Genomic DNA, 22,195 nt, shown 5'->3' on the forward strand with positions numbered 1-22,195 from the left:
TTTGTCACATGCAATTGCTTTTTCAAGCTTATGACAAATACAGTAAAGTCTCGTTATATCGATATCGGATATATCGATAGTCCCGGTTATATCGATACTATTTCTATGCACGCACAGAGAAAATTACATGCAAACAGGGTCGGATATATCGATAGTCCCGGTTATATCGATATTTTTTCGGACTCCCTTGAATATCGATATAACGAGACTTTACTGTATTTGACATCAACATTATTTCACAGTTTAAGTCGGATGTTCCTGTTCAAGACATTCCATTAAAGGACAACCGTCACCTCTGGACAAATTGCGTCCATAATTTGTCAAATGACTTCTACTGAGCACATTTTACAAAGATTCCAGCGCATATAGCTATATTTTGCGTTTTAAAACTCGCGCTAAATATTCAAGAAGTATTTTTTTCAAGTTGTTGACGATGATGGAAGTGATGTAACATTCGGAACGCCCCTGACCGAGAAAGCGACACACAATGCATTTTGGGCACTGTTTGTCGTCTGAAAACACTGTGGTGATCGCAAAATTAGAAGGAAAACTACATAAATAACGCGATGGTAAATCGCCGTGTGGCACTGTGGGACTTTCTGAATCTCCCCAGTTTCAAGCTCATTTGTGGCAGTTTTGGGCAACTTTTAGTCATTTTTATTGGTGTTTTGCATTTGACTAAAATATCTGCCTGCGTGTTTTGGGTATTTTAGATGCTATAAAACGTTTGTCTGATGTCAGGTAGGAAACCAAAAAATGTTGTCGGTTTTCCTTTAACACTTTCACTGCCAGACAATGTGCAAAAAATCCTCTCCAGTGCCAGGGTTTTTGTCATTGTCACTCAAATTCCAGGACCCACAGAATACAGGCAACATTTGACTTACGATCGAGTTCCGTACTGACCAAACGTTCATAAATCAAAATTTTCGTCACTCATAATCAGTTGAAAATGTTGAATAGAGACTCTGAGGCCAAATGACTCGCAAATCCTCCCCCCTCTGGTGCCATCACACGGTCGAATGCTGTGCGAGAGTGAGATGCTGGCTGGCTGGCCAAAATTGTGGTACGCGTTGCCGGCCTGCTAGCGTGTTGTGGTGCCAGGTGTAGAATTATTTTTTTTTTAAAAAGGGTCTGGAGGTCGCGGTCGTAAGTATGCTTGGTCGTAAGTCGAGCTTGTCGTAAGTTGGATGTTACCTTCAGTTTTAGGACTACATCAACATTCACTACAGCGTTAGAAACCTTCAACTCTCTTTTTTCATCAGAAATATAGAGTTAATTCCTAAATGATATGTGTCTGGAGTTATGAGCTTGAAATGGGGGCGGCTGTACAAAAGGCTAATGTGTCCACTGCAGTGCCATTTTTTGTCATTGTCACTTGAATTCCAGGACCCACAAAATATTGAGTTTTAGGACGACATAAACATCCGATCTCTGTGGTTGAAGTCACTGAGGTGGTTAAAAAAACTCAGTGGCAAGGCCCCGGGGGTGGATAAGATCCGCCCGGATTTCCTAAAGGCTCTGGATGTTGTGGGGCTGTCTTGGCTGACACGCCTCTGCAACATTGCGTGGTCATCTTGGAGAGTGCCTCTGAATTGGCAGATCGGGGTGGTGGTCCCCCTTTTTAAAAAGGGGGACCGGAGGGTGTGTTCCAACTACAGAGGGATCACACTCCTCAGCCTCCCTGCAAAGGTCTATTCAGGGGTTCTAGAGGGGCGGGTCCGTCGGGAAGTCGAGCCTCAGATTGAGGAGGAGCAGTGTGGTCTTCGTCCCGGCCGCGGAACAGTGTACAAGCTCTACACCCTTAGCAGGGTCCTCAAGGGTGCATGGGAATTCGCCCAACCAGTCTACACGTGCTTTGTGGACTTGGAGAAAGCGTTTGACCGTGTCCCTCGTGGAGTTCTGTGGAGGGTGCTTTAGGAGTATGGGGTACAGGAGCGCCTGATACGGGCTGTTCGGTCCCTATACGGCCGATGTCAGAGTCTGGTTCGCATTGCCGGCAATAAGTCGGAATCGTTTCCAGTGAGGGTTGGGCTCCGCCAAGGCTGCCCTTTGTCATGATACTGTTCATAACCTTTATGGACAGAATTTCTAGGCGCAGCTGAAGCGTTGAAGGTTTCCGTTTTGGTGGCCTCAGTATAGCATCTTTGCTTTTTGCAGATGATGTGGTACTGTTGGGGCCTTCAAGCGGAGCTCTCCAACTCTCTCTCGAGCGTTTCACAGCCGAATGTGAAGCGGTTGGGATGAGAATCAGCACCTCCAGTCAGAAAAGGGTTGAATGCCTTCTCTGGGTCGGGGAGGAGATCTTGCCTCAAGTGGAGTAGTTTAAGTATCTGGGAGTCTTGTTCACGAATGAGGGTGTGTGGGAGCGAGAGGTCGACAGGCGCATCGGTGCAGCATCTTCTGTGATGCGGACTTTGTACCGATCTGTCGTGGTGAAGAAGGAGCTTAGCCAAAAAGCAAAGCTCGATCTACATCCCAACCCTCATCTCTGGTCACGAGCTATGGGTTGTGACCGAAAGAACGAGATCCCGGATGCAAGTGGCCGAAATGATCTTTCTCCGTAGGGTATTCGGGCTCTCCCTTAGAGATAAGGTGAGAAGCTTGGTCATTCGAGAGGGGCTCAGAGTCGGGCCGCTTCTCCTCCACATAGAGAGGAGCCAGCTGAGGTGGCTCGGGCATCTGATTAGGATGCCCCCTGGACGCCTCCCTGGTGAGGTGTTCCGAGCATGCCCCACTGGCAGGAGACCCCAGGGACCACCCAGGACACGCTGGAAAGACTAGTGGCCTGGGAATGACTCGGGATCCGCCAGGACGAGCTAGAAGAAGTGGCTGGAGAGAGGGAAGTCTGGGCTTCCCTACTGAAGCTGCCGCCCCCGCGACCCGACCCCGGATAAGCGGCAGAAGATGGATGGATGGATAAACATTCAATACAGTGTTAGAAACCTTAGAATTTCTTCTTTTATCAGAAAAAAAGTTAATTCCTAAATGATATAGGTCTGGAGTCATCTGCGCATGAAATGAGGACGGCAGTCCAAAATACAATACAATACATATTGGTTTATGTAGCGCTTTAACAACAGCTGAAGGTGGAACAAAGCACTAACATGGAAAAAAGGAAAATTCTGTCCCTTTGTGGAAGAGAAAAAAAAACACTGTCAGAGGTCTAACCAGCGCTTTAACGTCACCCCAGCATGAAAAAACAAATCCCGAACAAATTCAGGAATGGCGCTCCACGTCCTATTTTCAATTCCCGGATAAATTTGTGAATGGCAGGGAATTAGTTTTTCAATTCAAACACCAGATGTGCACGAATTTCAGTTTCATACTGCCAGGGAGCGAAATCTGTTGGCAGTCATTTTACTCAAAACATTGCCTAGAAACTGTCACGATTTGCAAGGTGGTGGTGGTGGACCCCAAAAAAGCACGCAGGAGGAGGAGCAGTTTGTATTTGACAAATTTTATTCAATAAGTCAGCAGGAAAACAATATCTCAAACACGTCTGTGTAAGCTCTCAGTCATACAGGAGTGGTCCATCGATGAAAAGGTTTCTTCAGCCGTCATCTGTACTTCTTTGAAGGTGTCGGACGTTTCACTTCTTATCCAAGATGCTTCGTCATGCGCTGACGAACAAAGTGCAACAACAAAGTCATCAGAACAAAAAGGTCCAAAGTAGCAATCAAAACCATGAGTAAAACATGACAAGATGAAATAAACCTGACAAGGTCAAATAAATAATGACCCGACCTTGAATGGTCTCACCGGGAGTCCTTTCAACTGCCATTGATTTAAAACGACCATCACCTGTGCAGCTGCAGGCGGGGCCCGACAGCGCCACCTGTTAGTCGCAAACCGAAACATGACAGAAACGTGTGTCGCTGCACATCGTCTGGCAGTGAATGAGTTCATGAACTAGTCAAGACTGCATATGTGGCCAAGGGACAAGGGGGATCTATTAGCTATCTAGCTGGCTAGATAGCTATCTATTAGCTATATATTATTATTAGCTCACTATTTGAGTCAGGAAATATATTAGCTCTCTAGCTACCTATTAGCTATTTAGGCAGCTAGCTAGCTATTTGAGTCAGGAAACATATTAGCTATTTAGCTATCTATTAGCTATCTTGCTATGTATTAGCTAGCTAGCTAGCATTCTATCAATTTGAGGTACCTTTGGGTTGAGTGAACGCGCCCGCGTGTAGCTGCCGCTGCTCACCCACAGAAAGACTTCTGTGACTGTAAAGTGACTCTGAGAGTTTTGAAAGGCACTTAGAAATGAAATGTTATTTTCATTATTATTCATCTTGTGAGCTATCTCGCTAGCTATCTAGCTAGCTATCTATTAGCTATGTCCTTGAGAGTAATGAAAGGCGCTTATGAATACAATGTATTATTATTATTATTATTATTATTATTATTATTATTATTATTATTATTATTATTATTATTATTATTATTATTCTAGTAGTAGTAGTAGTTGAAGCAAGACTAAGAGCAGAAGTGAACATTTGTGAGCAGCAGTATGGCTTCATGCCAAAAAAGAGTACGACAGATGCAGTGTTTGCTTTAAGAATGCTGATAGAGAAGTACAGAGAAGGTCAGAAGGAATTGCATTGTGTCTTTGTAGATCTGGAGAAAGCGTATGACAGGGTGCCCAGAGAAGAGCTGTGGCATTGCATGAGGAAGTCTGGAGTGACGCAAAAGTATGTTAGAGCGGTACAAGACATGTATCATGACTGTAAGACAGTTGTGAGGTGCGCTGTCGGTTTGACTGAGGAATTCAAGGTGGAGGTGGGACTCCACCAGGGGTCAGCTCTGAGCCCCTTCTTGTTTGCTATGGTCATGGACAGGCTGACAGACAATGTTAGACAATAATCTCCTTGGACCATTATGTTTGCAGATGACATTGTGATCTGTAGCAAGAACAGGGAACAGGTGGCGGAGAAACTAGAGATGTGGAGCTATGCCCTGGAAAGGAGAGGAATGAAGATCAGTCGCAGCAAGACGGAATATATGTGTGTGAATGAGAGGGATCCAAGTGCACGAGTGATGCTACAGGGAGAAGAGATAAAGAAGGTGGAGGATTTTAAGTACTTGGGGTCAACTGTCCAGAGCAATGGAGAGTGTGGAAACGAGGTGAAGAAGCGTGTCCAGGCAGGCTGGAGCGGCTGGAGAAAATGTCAGGTGTGATGTGTGATAGAAGGGTTTCAGCCAGGATGAAAGCAAAAGTGTATAAAACAGTGGTGAAACCAGCCATGATGTTTGGACTGGAGACAGTGCCACTGAAGAAAAGACAGGAAGCAGAGCTGAAGGTAGCAGAGCTAAAGATGTTGAGGTTTTCTTTGGGAGTGACCAGGTTGGATCGGATCACGAATGAGTACATTAGAGGGACAACTCACATTAGAGGCGTTGGAGAGAAAGTCAGAGAGGCCAGACTGAGATGGTTTGGACATGTCCTGAGGAGAGAGAGCGACTATATCGGGAGAAGGATGCTGAGCCTTGAACTGCCAGGCAGGAGACCGAGAAGAAGACCGAAGAGGAGGTTTATGGATGTGGTCAAAGAGGACATGAAGGTAGCTGGTGTGAGGGAAGAGGATGCACAAAACCGGGACAGATGGAGGACATTGATTCGCTGTGTCGACCCCTGAGGGGAAAAGCCGAAAGGAAAAGAAGATTATTATTATTATTATTGCTATTATCTATTTATTAGCTCGCTAGCCTTCTAGCTATTTGAGTTACTTCCGGGTTGAGTGAACACTGGCGCGTATGGCTGCCGCTGCTCAACCCACAGAAAAACGTCTCCTGTGACTGTAAAGTGACCTTGAGAGTTTTGAAAGGTGCTTAGAAATGAAATGTATTATTATTATTACTATTATTATTATTATTATTATTATTATTTATCTCATGAGCTTTCTCGCTAGCTATCTTGCTAGCTAGCTATTTGCTATCTATTAGCTATCTAGCTGACTAGTTAGCTATGTAGCTTGCTATCTATTAGCTATGTCCTTGAGAGTTTTGAAAGGCGCTTATAAATACAATGTATTATTATTATTATCATTATTATCTATTTATTAGCTAGCTAGCTCGCTATCCTAGCTATTTGAGTTACTTCCGGGTTGAGTGAACACTGGCGCGTATGGCTGCCACGGCTCACCCACAGAAAAACGTATCCTGTGACTGTAAAGTGACCTTCAGAGTTTTCAAAGGCGCGTAGAAATGAAATGATGATGATGATGATTATTATTATTATTATTATTATTATTATTATTATTATTATTATTATTATTATTATTATTATTTATCTTGTGAGCTATCTCACTCGCTATCTAGCTAGCTATCTAGATGTTGAGGTGAAGATGTTGAGGTTTTCTTTGGGAGTGACCAGGTTCGATAGGATCAGGAATGAGTACATTAGAGGGACAACTCACATTAGAGGCGTTGGAGAGAAAGTAAGAGAGGCCAGACTGAGATGGTTTGGACATGTCCTGAGGAGAGAGAGCGACTATATCGGGAAAAGGATGCTGAGCCTTGAACTGCCAGGCAGAAGACCGAGAGGAAGACCGGAGAGGAGGTTTATGGATGTGGTCAAAGAGGACATGAAGGTCGCTGGTGTGAGGGAAGAGGATGCACAAAACCGGGACAGATGGAGGACATTGATTCGCTGTGTCGACCCCTGAGGGGAAAAGCCGAAAGGAAAAGAAGATTATTATTATTGCTATTATCTATTTATTAGCTCGCTAGCCTTCTAGCTATTTGAGTTACTTCCGGGTTGAGTGAACACTGGCGCGTATGGCTGCCGCTGCTCACCCCACAGAAAAACGTCTCCTGTGACTGTAAAGTGACCTTGACAGTTTTCAAAGGCGCTTAAAAATGAAATGTATCATTATTATTAATGCTGTTTGTCATTTATTTTTTCTCATCACATCTTTGAGTTGACTTGCCCCTCCTACTTGACTCCATCTACCCGCAGATCCGCCACCCCGGATGGTCACAACCTAAAGACCGCATTGTTGCAGGATGAAAACATGGCTGCCCCCCTACTCGCACCGCCGGGGCCTGACAGCTTCAAGAGATTTAACGCGGAATCATTGGCGGCCCTCGAGCAACGCATCGACGAGGAGAAGAACAAGAAGCCGGCCAAGCAGGACAGCAGTTACCGTGACGATGACGATGAGAATAAGCCCAAGCCCAACAGCGACCTGGAGGCCGGCAAGAGCCTGCCCTACATCTACGGGGACATCCCCAAGGGAATGGTGGCGGTACCACTGGAGGATCTGGACCCGTACTACCTGAATTCGCAGAAAGTGAGTCCATCAAGAGCTTCTTGAAATTGTTGCTTGTTTTGGGCCGAGGGGTGCATGAATAATGGGTGGGGGCGGGGGCAGGTTACCTGGGTACAGATGTCTTTACGCGAATCTGTGAACGATTCAGACACTGTGAAAACTCAAAATGCCACATCAAAGCATGATTTCAGGAGAAAGCTGAAGATAACATAAGATAGTAAGACCTCGATTCGTTTCAAAATGCAGACATTCCCAATTGACAGCAGCAAAATTAGAGTACAAGACAAGAACTTGTCATAGATTGTTGTTGGGACACTGTGACCAAAGGCTGGAACACAAGAAGAATATCTTTGACTGCCATTCATGACCGACGTCCAACCTCTGCAGCGCTCTGCTAAGCTATTTATTGATAGTAGATGCAAATTGAAGTGATACATGACTCAAACACAGTCTTCTTGATTTGAATACCACGCCCCTGGACGTCCCACGCACAAACATTTATAAACCAACAGAACGTATACATTTTAATTTCTTATCCTTCCATGAACTGATAGACTTGTAACCTGGCGAATTAGCTCTTCCTGTGAAGGAGTTGACCAAGTACTAAATCAGTCCAAGGCCAGATCTCGGAAACGGAGGTTTACAGGCTGTGTCTGTTCACCTCAGATTGACCCTAAGTGTCTCTGTGCTCTCATTGTGGACTTTGTGTTCGGCGGCTAACTAACCTTGAAACTTTTAAAGATGATAAGTTCTTATTATGTCTATTCTCTATCACCTGAGTAAAACATAGTCTTCTTAATTTGAATACCACACCCCTGGACATCATACGCACCAACATTCATAAACCAACAGAACATATTAAAATGGCGGCTAACTAACCTTGAAACTTTTAAAGATGATAACTTCTTATTCTGTCTATTTTCTATTACATTAGTAAAATCTCCAATGTGAGACAGATGAAGGTAAATCCAAATCCAAAACATAGTCCTCTTGATTTGAATACCACGCACCTGGACGTCCCAATACCAACATCCAAAAACCAACAGAACATCGACATTTCAATGGGTTGTCTTTCCATGAACCGATAGATTTGTAACCTGGTTAATGAGCTCTTCCTATGAAGGAGTTTACCAAGTCGTAAATTATTCCAACGGCAGATCTCCTACCTGAAGATGGCAGTTTAACAGGCTGTGTCTGTTCACCTCAGATTGACCCCATATTTTCTGTGCTTCCATTGTGGGGCTTGCGTTCCGCTAACTCAGCACCCAACAGCAAGAAACTTTGAAATATGATAACTTCTATTCTGTCTATTCTCTATCAGAAGTATACAAAGAAATCTAGATATCAACCGTGAAATATAAATAGGAGCATATTCTAAATGGGTGGTGGTTGTCGGTCCAGGTTTTCAGGTCTGTCTATTCAAAGGACTGACAGCAGTCAGCAGGAACGAGTGGGAGTACTTCTCCTTTGTGCAGCTCAGGTGTGTCGGTCTCTGGCTGAAGGAGCTGCCCAGTGGTGGGTGTCATGGTGGCCTAGATAGGGTCAGAGGGGCTGTCTATCATAGCTATTAGCTTAGCCATCTGTCTGCGGAGGCTCTCAGTGGTACAGGAGTGGTCCATCGAGAAAAATGTTTCTTTAGCTGTCATCTGGACTTCTGGGAAGGTGTTAGACATTTGGCTCCTCATCCGAAGAGCTTCTCAGCCAACTATGAATGAATGAATGAATGAATGAATGAATGAATGAATGAATGCTTTAACAAGAGCTGAAGCTGTAAAAAAGCACTAACATGGAAAAAAGGAGTAATGGTGCCTCCCTGTGGAAAAGAAAAAAAACATGTCCAGAGGCCATGGCCAGCGCTTTATCAGCACTCAAACAAGGAGAAAAGAAAACCCGAACATATTCCGGAATAGCGCTCTACGTCATAATTTCAATTCTCGAATTAATTCGTGAATGGCAATGAATGAGTTAATTTGGGGTTCACTGCGCTTTCATCAGAGCAAGGTCGGCGATGGTGACTCATGTTTCCTCGATGACGAAGGAATTGGTGGAATGAAAATGACTCTGAAGCCAAACGTGACTGGATGCTTTCGGTGACCTTGTCGGTGTGATATAACGTCATCGGGAGAACGGCTCCTGCACAAATGTGCTTCTGCATTGGGAAAGAGGGCTCTTTAGCCCAGGATACATTTTGAAGGTCATTTAGCGTCAGGTTACTTTGACAAATGATATCAAGAACCTCTTACAGCCAGTTTATCGGATGTATCAGGAGTGATGAGTACAGTGATACCACGGCTTAGGAATACTTTAGCTAACGAACTTTTCGCCTTACGAACGTTAAATTCACGAGAATATAATCTTGGCATACGAACTATTTTTCGGGTAACACGAAGCGCCACAATGAGTGATGTGTCGTCCGTCAACGAGCCGGTTCTTGGGTCTCCTAATAAGGAGCTGGAAATGGCAGCCAGCTTTTTTTTGCTCTATTCTCCGCCCCCAGTCTTTGGTTAAAGCCGCACGCGGTCAAGATCCGTCGTAGAGGAGGGAGGGGACATACGCAGCAGGACACACGCAGCAGTGATCGAGGGGAGGGGTTACAGAAACAGAAACACACACACAAAAGGGAGACGATAGAGCTTGAAACAAAAAACAAAAGTGAAATGGTGAGTTATGAATATGATTCAAATACACTGTAGAGGAAAGCACTGAAGAGGAAAGCATACATGTTTGCAATCGATTAAAGAATTACAGTAAAGTCTTGTTATATCGATATCGGATATATCGATAGTCCCGGTTATATCGATACTATTTCTATGCACGCACGGAGAAAATTACATGCAAACAGGGTCGGATATATCGATAGTCCCGGTTATATCGATATTTTTTCGGACTCCCTTGAATATCGATATAATGAGACTTTACTGTATATATATATATATATATATATATATATACAGTAAAGTCTCGTTATATCGATATCGGATATATCGATAGTCCCGGTTATATCGATACTATTTCTATGCAGGCGCGGAGAAAATTACATGCAAACACGGTCGGATATATCGATAGTCCCGGTTATATCTATATTTTTTCGGACTCCCTTGAATATCGATATAACGATATATATATATATATATATATATATATATATATATATATATATATATATATATATATATATATATATATATATATATATATATATATATATATAGTAAACAGAGCAGAGTAGACGTGTACGGCTGGTAGTTTCTTCAATTTATTCATAGTAACGCACCACATTTGAACTGAGGCTCAACACGAGCCTGTGGTGTTTATTTTCCGGTCCCATAATAGTAAAATTACCTGCAAAAAGCTCCTCTGAGGCGATGGATGTGTGAATTCAGAGAGAGGGGGTGTGGAAAGTAGCGCCGGCTGGAGCACTGTTCGGTCGTGTGCTTCCGCCGAAGATCACTCCGCCAGATCCGAAGGTCGTGTGCTTTGCTGTTCCAGCCGTGGTGGATGTGTAATATGAAAATAGTGTTTAATTTGTGTAAGGTTGTAATTGAGTGTAAGGTTTAATTTTCATAAATTTGACGTTCGTAAGACGAAAAGATCGTGATATAAGGTGTGTGTATATATATATATATATATATATATATATATATATATATATATATATATATATATATCACCCCTTGGAATTGCCCAGTTCGGAAGCCAACAGTCGTGTTGAGGACCTCATTATGGTCAGCAACAAGCTCCTCGATGTCATCTGCATCCACTTTGAGTCCCATGTTCTGTCCAATGGAAACAATGTCGTCCAAAACAACAGTCATCAAATCCTTTAAAGTCCCTCTTTGGATGCATGGAAGGATGCTTGCGCGACAAAAATTCTTCCATGCTGCTTTCAAGGATCAAAGTGTAATATCATGCCAAGCCTATTCTATCAGCTGAACACAATGATACACATTGAAATGGACTTAGCACACGTCGATCATGTTTCTCAATGATCTCCTTCTCTTCGACTGTAATTTTGGCTGAACACGAGCCTGTGGTGGGGTCTTTTTCGGTCCCATAACAGCAAAAGTATCCCTGGAGGCAATCGACGTGTGGTCAGCAACAACCCACAGCTTCTACCCACGGCTGGTAAACAACACTCGAACCAAAATATACCAGCGGTCCGTCCAAAATGTTGCGCTCTCCATTATGGTAAGGGAGATATGGTGTTGTGGGATTCAGAAAAAAACACAAAACAAGCGGTGTGTACGTCAACCGTCGTTTACTTTGAATGCAAACGTATGCGCACAACAACTTCCTGTCCAACAATTTAAATCGGTCCGACACGAAAGACTAAACAAAGCAGGCGTTTCTTGTTTAAATAAACCTTTTAGATATATATCATTTGTAAACCAATGTAACTATGCGAATGTAACCAAAATACTAAATAAGGTACTTTTAAACCTGTCACAATAACAGCAAAAGTATCGTTGAAGACGAACGACGTGTGCATTCTGATAAAGGGGGTGTGGACAGGTAGGACGGCTGGGGCACTGTTTGGTGGTGTGCTTTGGTGTTCTTCCGCCGAAGATTACGTATCCCAAAAAGTAGTGCTTAATCTAAGGTTTAATTTTCATAAATTTAACGTTCGTAAACCAAAATTTCGTAAGGCAAGTTGTTCGTAAACCGAGGCCCCATTGTATGTATATATACACATACAGTAAAGTCTCGTTATATCGATATTCTTGGGAGTCAGAAAAAATATCGATATAACCGTACTATCGATATGTCCGATCCTGTGCTGTACTGCATGAAGCGGGGCAATAAATGGGGGAGCTTTGTTATGGCATGTAATTTTCTCATTGGATTCATGGAATACGTATCTAGCATGCTTTTGTATTGTAGTGAAGTGAAAAATAAACTTATGCATTAAATAAAAACATCGTTTGCATTAAATAAAAACATCGTTTATTATTTTTAGAACGCGCTCTTGCAATCGTGACTCTGAGTATCACTCGACATTGTTGACATTGTGCACTCGAGAGAGACCACGAATGCCAGCATGTACAAACATATGAAAAACAGTGATTATTGCAAGCGATAAAGATATCTGAATACAACACAATTAAATACATGTATGGAAAACGAAAAACACAACGTTTTCATTACTTACGTTGATGAAGTATTCTGCAGCACGTCGAACTATTTCGCGATGAAGGAGTTGCTTGTTGGATTGTCCCCCACAGCCACAATTGCCTTCTACGTTGTTCGGATATCACAATTTTTTTCCCCATGGTTGAAATTGGTGTCAAACAACTGTATACTGTATAAGAAGACTACAGTATTGTGACGTTCTCATCCTCTTTGATGCAGGTCCAAAGTCCAACGCTTCGTATGCCGTCTTAATTTTATCCTTACTCTTCAACCACGTTGATAAGGTATTTTGCGACACGTCAAATTCTTTTGCAATGGAGGATTTGCTCCTTGTTGGATTTTCCTCAACAGCCACGATAGCCTTGGACAGTATTTCGTTCCAAGGTCACAATTCTTTTGTTTCGCCATGGTTGAAAATGGTAGAAAATGGCGTCTGCTACACTGCGCAAGACAGGGAAGCTGGTCACGTGACCGAGTCACGTGACCAACGGTGCGACTGATACAGATTTCGATAATGGTGGTACTGTATAGAAACCCCTAAGCAAATATTGATCAAAGTCAAGGCCCGCGGGCCAAATCCGGCCCGCCACATCATTTTTTTTTCGGCTCGCGAAAGCAAATCATACTTGTTAAATTCCATGATGATTGCTAAAATCTGAGCCAAAATGTCATATTTTTGGATGTCAACCACAATAAAAGTCATTATTCTTGACTTCATATTTGAAAACGAGTTATTCATTAATTTGCTGTGTGCTCTATATGTAATATTTAAAGGGATTTAAACATTCTAATGGGTTCCCCAAATTCATAACGGCCCTCGAGAGGAAACCATAACTACAATGTGGCCCGCGGCAAAAAATGACTTTGACACCCCTGCCTTAAACTGCTTTTGTATCGATATAAACATAGCAAAATGGCTGGGGGGAGATGAAAAAGAGCACTGTAGTAACCGGATTATCGTAATCATGTATTGTACTAAACGGAACTAATTATACATAAAAAGACTAGAAATTTGCCACGAAATGAAAATAGTATCGTAATAAGCAGTATTATCAATATAACCGATATCGATATAATGAGACTTCTTCTTCTTTTCCTTTCGGTTTTTCCCTTCAGGGGTCGCCACAGCGAATCAATGTCCTCCATCTATCCCGATTTTGTGCATTCTCTTCTCTCACACCAGCTACCTTCATGTCCTCTTTGACCACATCCATAAACCTCCTCTTCGGTCTTCCTCTCGGTCTCCTTGAACTGCCAGTTCAAGGCTCAGCATCCTTCTGCCGATATAGTCACTGTCTCTCCTCTGGACATGTCCAAACCATCTCAGTCTGGCCTCTCTGACTTTCTCTGCAAAGCCTCTAATATGAGTTGTCCCTCTAATGTACTCATTCCTGATCCTATCCAACCTGGTCATTCCCAAAGAAAACCTCAACATCTTCAGCTCTGCTTCTTTTTTTCAGTGGCACTGTCTCCAGTCCAAACATCATGGCTGGTCTCACCACGGTTTTATACACTTTTCCTTTCATTATAGCGGAAACCCTTCTATCACACATCACACCTGACATTTTTCTCCAGACGCTCCAGCCTACCTGGACACGCTTCTTCACCTCTTTTCCACACTCTCCATTGCTCTGGACAGTTGACTATCTATCTATCTATCTATCTATCTATCTATCTTCATTCCTCTCCTTTCCAGGGGATATCTCCATCTATCTCTCCGCCATGTTCTATCTATCTATCTATCTTGTCTATCGTCTGTCATCTATCTATCTATCTATCTATCTATCTATCTATCTATCTATCTATCTATCTATCTATCTATCTATCTATCTATCTATCTATCTATCTATCTATCTATCTATCTATCTATCTATCTATCTATCTATCTATCTATCTATCTATCAGCCGGTGGAAACGGGCTGATTAATTCCTTACACGGAGCTTTGTCACAATTTTTTGACTCTTTTTTTAGTGCTACATTTCCCCCATTGCCTCAAAATGTCACGGAATGAATTCTTTAATCAATTGCAAACATATTCGTTCTCTCTCTGTATCTGTCTCTCGTTTTCTCTCTATCTCTCTCTTACTTTTTTCTATCTCTCTATCCCTCTCGTTGGTGATCCATGAATCGATCAGAGGGTGGGTGATGAGGGCTGAATATTTCACCAGGCATTATCCCAATGGAGATGTTGAGGTATCGGAAGCCGCATGCTGAATGGCGGCCGCCTCTTTTCTCTCTCTCTCTCAACCCCTCCCCCACTTGCCTCCCTTTGCCTCTCGTCATCTTTTGACTGGCTGACTGGTTTGCTGGCTGCCATTACGACGGTCCTCCTTGGCCTGCTGCTGCCGCCACAGTTGCCGCCCGCCTGCCTGCCTGCCTGCTTCACTCACTCGCCATTTTAGCCGGTGCCCCGTTATGAAATTTTCAGCAGCTTTGCAGCACTTAAGTCATGTGTTGCACAGTGGGGGAGGAGGGACTTGACACATACATGGCAGCTGGGTGTGTGTGTGTGTGTGTGTGTGTGTGTGTGTGTGTGTGTGTGTGTGTGTGTGTGTGTGGGTGTGTGTGTGTGTGCGCGCGCGTGTGTGTGTGTGTGTGTGTGTGTGTGTGTAGGCCTGTTCTTGGTTGTGTGAGTGACAGTGTGTGAAGTCTTTCTCTCTCTCTTATTCTCTCTCTCTGATTTGCTCTCTTCTCTCTCTCTCTGTCTCTCTCTCTGTCCGTCTCTCTCTGTCTGTCTCTCTCAGTCTCTCTCTCTGTTTCTCTCTCTCTCTCTCTCTCTCTCTCTCTCTCTCTCTCTCTCTCTCTCTCTCTCTCTCTCTCTCTCTCTCTCTCTCTCTCTCTCTCTCTCTCTCTGTCTTTCTCTGTGTCTTTCTCTCCTCTCTCATTCTCTCTCTCTGTCTTGCTCTCTTCTCTCTCTCTCTCTGTCTCTCTTTGTCCGTCTCTCTCTGTCTTTCTCTCTCAGTCTCTCTCTCTGTCTGTCTCTCTCTGTCTTTCTCTCTTCTCTGTCTGTCTCTCTTTCTGTCTTTCTCTCCTCTCTCTCTCTCTCTCTCTCTCTCTCTCTCTCTCTCTCTCTCTCTCTCTCTCTCTCTCTCTCTCTCTCTCTGTCTCTCTCTCTGTCTCTCTCTCTTCTCTCTTTGTCTCTTTCCTTTCTCTACATTTTTCTTGCTCTCTCGCTCTCTCTCCCACTCTGTCTGTTGACCTCTCTCAGTCTCTCTCGCTGTCTCTCTTTCACTCTCTCTCTCTCTCTCTCTCTCTCCCCTCTCTCTGTCTCTCTCTCTCTCTCTCTCAGCCTCTCTCTCTCTTTCTTTCTCACACACACACACACTCTCTCTCGTCTCTCTTTCTTTCTCTCTCACTTTCTTTTCTCTCTATCTTTCTATCTCTATCTGCGGGAGGGGCAGCTGTGTGTGTGTGTGTGTGTGTGTGCGTGTGTTTGCGTGTGTGTGCGTGTGCGTGCGTGTGTGTGTGTGCATGTGTGTGTGCGCGTGTGTGTGTGTGTGTGTACGTGGGTGTGGGTGTGTGCATGTGTGTGTTTGTGTATAGGCCCGTTCTTGGTTGTGTGAGTGACAGTGCGTGACGTCTTTCTCTCTCTCTCATTCTCTCTGTCTTTCTCTCTTCTCTCACTCTCTGTCTCTCTCTCTCTGTCTGTCTCAGTGTCTCTCTCTGTCTGTCTCTCGCTCTGTCTTTCTCTCTTCTCTCTCTCTGTCTCTTTCTGTCTTTCTTTCTGTCTCTGTCTGTCTCTCTCTTTTGTCTCTGTCTGTCTGTCTGTCTGTCTCGCTCTCTCTCTCTCTCTCTCTCTCTCTCTCTCTCTCTCTCTCTCTCTCTCATCTATTTCTGTCTGTCTTTGTCTTTTCTCTCTCTATCTTACTCTTGCTCTCTCGCTCTCTCTCTCGCTCTCTCTCCCACTCTCTCTCTGTTAACCTCTCTCAGTCATTCTCTCTCTCTCTCTCTCTCTCTCTCTCTCTCTCTCTCTCTCTCTCTCTCTCGCTCTCTCTCTCTCTCTCTCACTCGCTCGCTCTCTGTCTCTCTCTTTCTCTCTCACTCTCTCTCTCATCTCTCTTTGTTTCTCTCTCACTTTCTTTTCTCTCTATCTTTCTCTCTCTTTCGTCTCTCTTCTCTCTCTGCTGTCTCTCAGTCGCTCTCTCTTCTCTCTCGTTGTCTCTCTCTTTCTCTCTCTCTCTCTGTATTGATCGTATTGATTAATAGTCATGTTTCTGTTTGTAAAGAATACAGTAACCCCTCGTTGTTCATGGTTAATGGGGACCAGGACCACCCGCGATCGGCGAAAATCCTCGAAAGTAGAGTTTGATGATAATAACCCATGTGATAAGACAGAGTTGGGTGCTGGGCAAGGCTGAGAAGGTGCACAGACAATCCACATGGCTGTCAATAAATCGTGCTGTCATTGGGTGACGTCAGCGCTGGGAACCAATCAAGCTCTGTGTCATTCGCCATTTTTTTCGTTCAGAAAGGTTTTTTTTTCTGAAAAAAATAGAACAAAGCTGCTGTAAAGGCAGCTCCTTTTCACCAGTGATTCAGAGACGTCATGGTGGAATGTGCTTGTCTGCTACAAGCTAAATGTTGAAAGCAAATGTGAAGCTGTCGCATCCATTGTCACGTTGCTAGTCAGGAATGTAGGAACAATCAGTGGGGCCACAGGGAGTGGTCCTCTGCTCCCCCAACCTGAGAGTAGGGACCTATCATAGCTGTGTGCCCGGACATTAGGGATATATAAATAGGGCAGATACGACCAGTCAAACTTTAGTTCGCTGACAAGGAGGTGAAACGTCCGACACCTTCAAAAAGTACAGATGACGGCTGAAGAAACCTTCTCATCACTGGAATGGACATATTTTCTGGCACTGAATTAGTTAATATCTTTTTTTCACGTCGTCGTCCTCACAGTTGGTGAAAATGATCTTTGATCTTAAATGTGTTCACATCATCAATCAATGTTGTGCTTGCAATGATATTTTTTTCTCCTAAATTTGCACATCGTATTTTCGTCTGTTTTTTTTGTGAGGCTATAATGTGGCACCGTGTGATTTCATGTGACTGGGAAAAGTTATTTTGGGGTATGGATTGAAACATCAAAAGGCATTTCTTCATCCTTTTGTATTTTTATGTTTTTTAGGGGGGGGGGGGGGGGGTTGAAAGATCCACGTCAAAGTCTCCGCAGACAAATGTGATTTTTGGTCAATTTTTCTTTGACCCAATTTTTGTATAAACGCTACATTAAGGAATTCTGTGTAGGCAGCTAAGATAGATTAAGGAACATTTTTTGGGGGGCGAGGAGGTCACAAACACAAAAAGAAAAACAGTACTTGCACATGCTCGTTCGTATTGTGATGTTAAATAATTTACAGCTGGCAGAAACTGTAGTGCACTTCTGGTGCTTAACTCCTTCAGTGCCAGACTCTGTGCAAATATGTGTCCACTCCAGTGCCAGTGTTTTTGTCATTGTCACTGGAATTCCAGGACCCACAGAATATTGACTTTTAGGACCACATCTACATTCAATGCAGCGTAAGAAACCTTTGATTCTCTTCTTTCATCAGAAAATAAGAGTTAATTCCTAAATGATATGGGCCTGGAGTTATCTGAGCTTGAAATGAGGGTGACTGTCCAAAATACAATACAATACATCCACCAGAAAATCAGAATCAGTAAACCTTTGATGATCCACAATGGGGAAATTTGCAGTCCACGGCAGCATTTTAAAAGGGGATGGGGTGGAGGGGTGAAAGGATAGAAAGACACTGAATGTTGCAAGCGATAAAGATATTTGAATGCAACACAATTAAATACATGAATGAAAAACCAAAACTGAAACGTTTACATTACTTCTGGGGCATACTTGGCTTTAATTTCGTGTTGGATTCTCCTCAACAGCCACGATTGCCTTGTATTTCCTTCCGAGGTCACAATTCTTTCGTTTTGCTATGGTTGAAGACGGTAGCAATATGGTGTCTTCTCCACTGCAAGTGAGTTGGTCACGTAACCAAGTCACGTGACCAAGTCACGTGACCAAGTCGACCAACGGCGCGACCGATACAGATTTCGATCATGGTGGTACTGTGTAGAAACCCCTAAGCAAATATTGATTCACCTTAAGTATCTTTTGTATCGATATAAAAATAGCAAAATGGCCGGCGGGAGATGAAAAAGAGCACGGTAGTAACCGGATTATCATAAAAACCACGAATCGTACTAAACGGAACTATACATAAAAAGACTAGAAATGTGCATGGGAAATGAAAATAGTGTCGAAATGAGCAGTATTATCAATATAAACGATATTGATATAACGAGACTTTACTGTATATTGATATATGTAGCTGTATTGCATCAAACCATATTTACAGTGCAAGAGTCCATTTTTTTGTTTTTTTCACGTGATTAGTGAGAATTGAGAAGCCATATTGGTTGATATAGCGCTTTAACAACAGCTGAAGCTGGAACAAAGCGCTAACATGGAAAAAAAGCAAATGCTGCCCCCTTATGGAAGTGAAAAAACATTGGCAGAGGTATGACCAGCGCTTTATCGGCACCCAACCATGAAAATGCAAAACCTGAACAAATTCAAGAATGGCACTCAATGTCATATTTTCAATTCCCCAATAAATTCGGGAATGGCAGTGAATGAGTTAAATAAAGTCAACCGGAACAAAATCTCAAACAACAAAGTTATCAGAACAAAAAGGTCAAAAGTAGCAAACAAAACCATGAGTAAATCATGAAAAGACAAAACACGAACACATTTGGGAATGGCGCTCGATGTCATATTTTTAATTTTTAATTTGGCAGTGAATTAGTTAAGCGACACTGAATATGATAATAATAGGCAGAGGAAGATTTCATTGGCCTGACCGAACCTGAACAAAGCGGGGAAGATGCTGCCCACTACAAGCTCAAAAAAGCACAATCGCCCCAGAGCTGTCCAGCGATGACAGTCAAATGGCACCGACTTTCCTCACAATCAAAAACAGTACTGGCTTATTCATGCTGCCGAAAAATGCAACTGCTCAGCACCGTCTCCTCCATGATGAATGTCGTGGCCAAAAATGTACCTGTATCTGTTCCACACGACGCACAACAACACAAAGTGACAAAAGAAAACACAAAAACAAGACAAAAACAACAAAAAAGCACGGCTCATGAGAGCACTTGCTGACGGTTGCCTACTCGGGCGCCATCTTATAAAATAGATTGAAGAGAATCAAGTAAATTAACACTGCTCAGGTACCAATTTCAATGGCAGCCTCCCATCTTTTTAATAATTAAAATACATCAACCTGAAATTTCAAACATTCAAGGCATTGTGGTAAGACAATAAATACAAATTGCTTTCATATTAACAACTGCGTGTAAAACGTTCAAGATTGAAATAAAAGTGCTGGACAAAATTGGTGTGTCCAGAAGTTAAGTCGACAAATATTCAAGAAAAAAACCACTCAATATGTTGAAATAAAAGCTACTGTCTCTGTGTTGTATTGAAATGTGCCAGAAACAAGTGCACATGACACATATAACATGCATAAAAACAATGCATTGTTCCAGCTGCCAAACCTTACCTTACTTTAGTTTTGAACCTAACCTTCAGAATCAGAATCAGAATACCTTTATTCGTCCCACAATGGGGAAATTTGCAGTCCACGGCAGCAATTGAAAAGGGATGGGGTAGGGGTGGGGGGAAAGGATAGAAAACAAGATATTCTAAGCATAACAAAATTAAGTGTCAACCGTATACTGTGCAGATGTAAATGTGCAAAACCGTTCCATAAGAAAAACTGTACATAGTGCAGAATCAAGAAATGCATTTTGATATATTGCAACAACCCATATTTACAGTGTCCAGTTTTTTTTTTCCTTTTTTCACATGTGATCATTGAGAATTGTGAAGCCTGACAGCAGTCGGTAGGAACGAGCGGCGGTACCTCTCCTTCTTGCAGCGCGGGTGTAATAGTCTCTGGCTAAAGGAGCTACCCAGTGCTGTCAGGGTGGGCAGGAGGGGGTGGGAGGGGCTGTCCATCATAGCTTTTAGTTTAGCTAGCGTCCGCCTGTTGCCCACCTCCTCCAGAGAGTCCAGCGAGCAGCCCACGACAGAACTGGCCTGCTTGACAAGGCGCTCCAGTCTTTTTCTGTCCCGGGTGGTGATGCTGCCTGACCAGCAGACAATGCCATAGTGGATGGCTGATGCCACCACAGAGTCATAACCTACGTCATTACCTGCGTTTTGCGGACATTCTCATTAATTAATCAATGCGGTTTTTCACGAAATATTTAACTCCCATCCAAGTTCTCCCTTTAAATTCTTCTGGTGAAGCCTTAATGCAGTTCATGCATTCGTCTTTGCCTGGAACCTTGAGAGACCTGATGGAGTCCATCAAGGTTTTCTCCACAGCGTGGACTTCTTCTTCTGTCCACTTTTTTACTTTCATTTTTACTTCTTCCTTCCCTATATAAAATGGGACAGTAAATTAATATTCCTCCAAAAGTTAAGAGAGGCCAGTGCTGTCTAAAGCCAACATTGGTCTGTTTTATAACAGTTTTGTAGTTTTTATACATCAAAAGATAACACATTCACAAGCCACTAGATAACAGTTTACCTTCAGAGATCTTCACCAGCTCCGCCCTACCATCCAATCAGTGATAGCTGCCGCCAGATGGAGCGTTGAGCTGCAATGTCCTCCAGCTGGGTCGGTCGGGTTCAGGACACATTTTTTCATGGTAGTCTTCACCTGGTCTTTCTAGCGTTTTCTGGAGCCTACTGCCAGGCGACGGCCGAGATGGAGCTGGCCATAAAGCACCTTACGTGGCAAGCGCTCTTCTGGCATCCTGATCACATGGCCTAGCCAGCGAAGTTGGTGCTGGGTGACTGGAGCTTCCACACTGGTGCAGTTGGTTTTGCAGAGTATTTCTTTGTGGGGGACTCTGTCTCTCCAAGATAGCCCAAGGATGCATTGAAGACACTTGATGTGGAAAACCTCAAGCATCCTGAAGTGGCGACTGTACAGGGTCCATGCTTCGCAGCTGTAGAGGAGGGTTGACACAACAACAGCCCGATAAACTGCAGTCTTGGTGTGGAGTTTGTGATCTTTGTTTTGAAAGACTCTCCTCCTAAGTCTGCCAAAAGATGCTGATGCCTGTTTGATCCGGTTTTGTATCTCTCTGTCGATGCTGAAGTCGTCAGAGAGAAAGCTGCCCAGGTATTTGAAAGAGTAGACTATTGCTAGTGGCTTATTGGAGATGGTGAATGTTGGTGGATGAACTGGAGGAATGAATGCCCACTGACAGATTACCTCAGTCTTTTCCACATTGACAGAGAGGCCCAGTCTACCATAGGCATCTGCAGCAGCTGAGAGACTAGCTTGGAGTGCTTCTGATGTGTGGGCCACAACTGCACAGTCACATCTGCATATTGGAGTTAGATGACTTGCTCTGATCTTACCTGGAGACTCCTGATGTTGAATAGATTTCCATCAAGCCGGAAATCTATGGTAACCCCACTGTTCTTCTTGATCCTCTCATGGAGCAACAGTGTCCCACACAGGAGAAAGATGTTGAACAGGACTGCTGCGAGGACACATCCCTGGCGTACACCAGTCTGCACCTTGAAGGGTTGTGATTCATGGCCACCGATAGTCACACGTGATGTCATTCCATTGTGAAATTGGCTAAGGATGTTCACAAATTTCTGTGGGCATCCAAACTTCAGGAGAATATTCCAGAGAAGGTCCCTGTTGACCGTGTCAAAGGCCTTTGGCAGATCTGCCGAGCTGTG

The 22,195-nt window shown here is 43.4% G+C and overlaps 1 protein-coding gene across 6 annotated transcripts in view; it reads left to right on the forward strand.

Annotated features, from left to right (window-relative positions):
* scn8aa (sodium channel, voltage gated, type VIII, alpha subunit a) overlaps positions 1-22,195 on the forward strand; it is a 168,625-nt gene that overhangs the window by 2,032 nt on the left and 144,398 nt on the right. For 5 of the 6 annotated variants that reach the window (XM_089004869.1, XM_089004872.1, XM_089004857.1 and 2 more), the window contains exon 2: positions 6,968-7,301. In XM_089004869.1, coding sequence (XP_088860995.1) covers positions 7,023-7,301 — 279 coding nt within the window. In that variant the 5' untranslated portion in view covers positions 6,968-7,022. Of the gene's footprint in view, positions 1-6,967; positions 7,302-22,195 lie in introns of those variants that run through there. The other variant, XM_089004888.1, reaches the window with a different exon arrangement.

The sequence above is a fragment of the Hippocampus bargibanti genome, linkage group LG01 (assembly GCF_051943395.1).
Source record: "Hippocampus bargibanti isolate YZ-2025 linkage group LG01, ASM5194339v1, whole genome shotgun sequence".
Classification (NCBI taxonomy): domain Eukaryota; kingdom Metazoa; phylum Chordata; class Actinopteri; order Syngnathiformes; family Syngnathidae; genus Hippocampus; species Hippocampus bargibanti.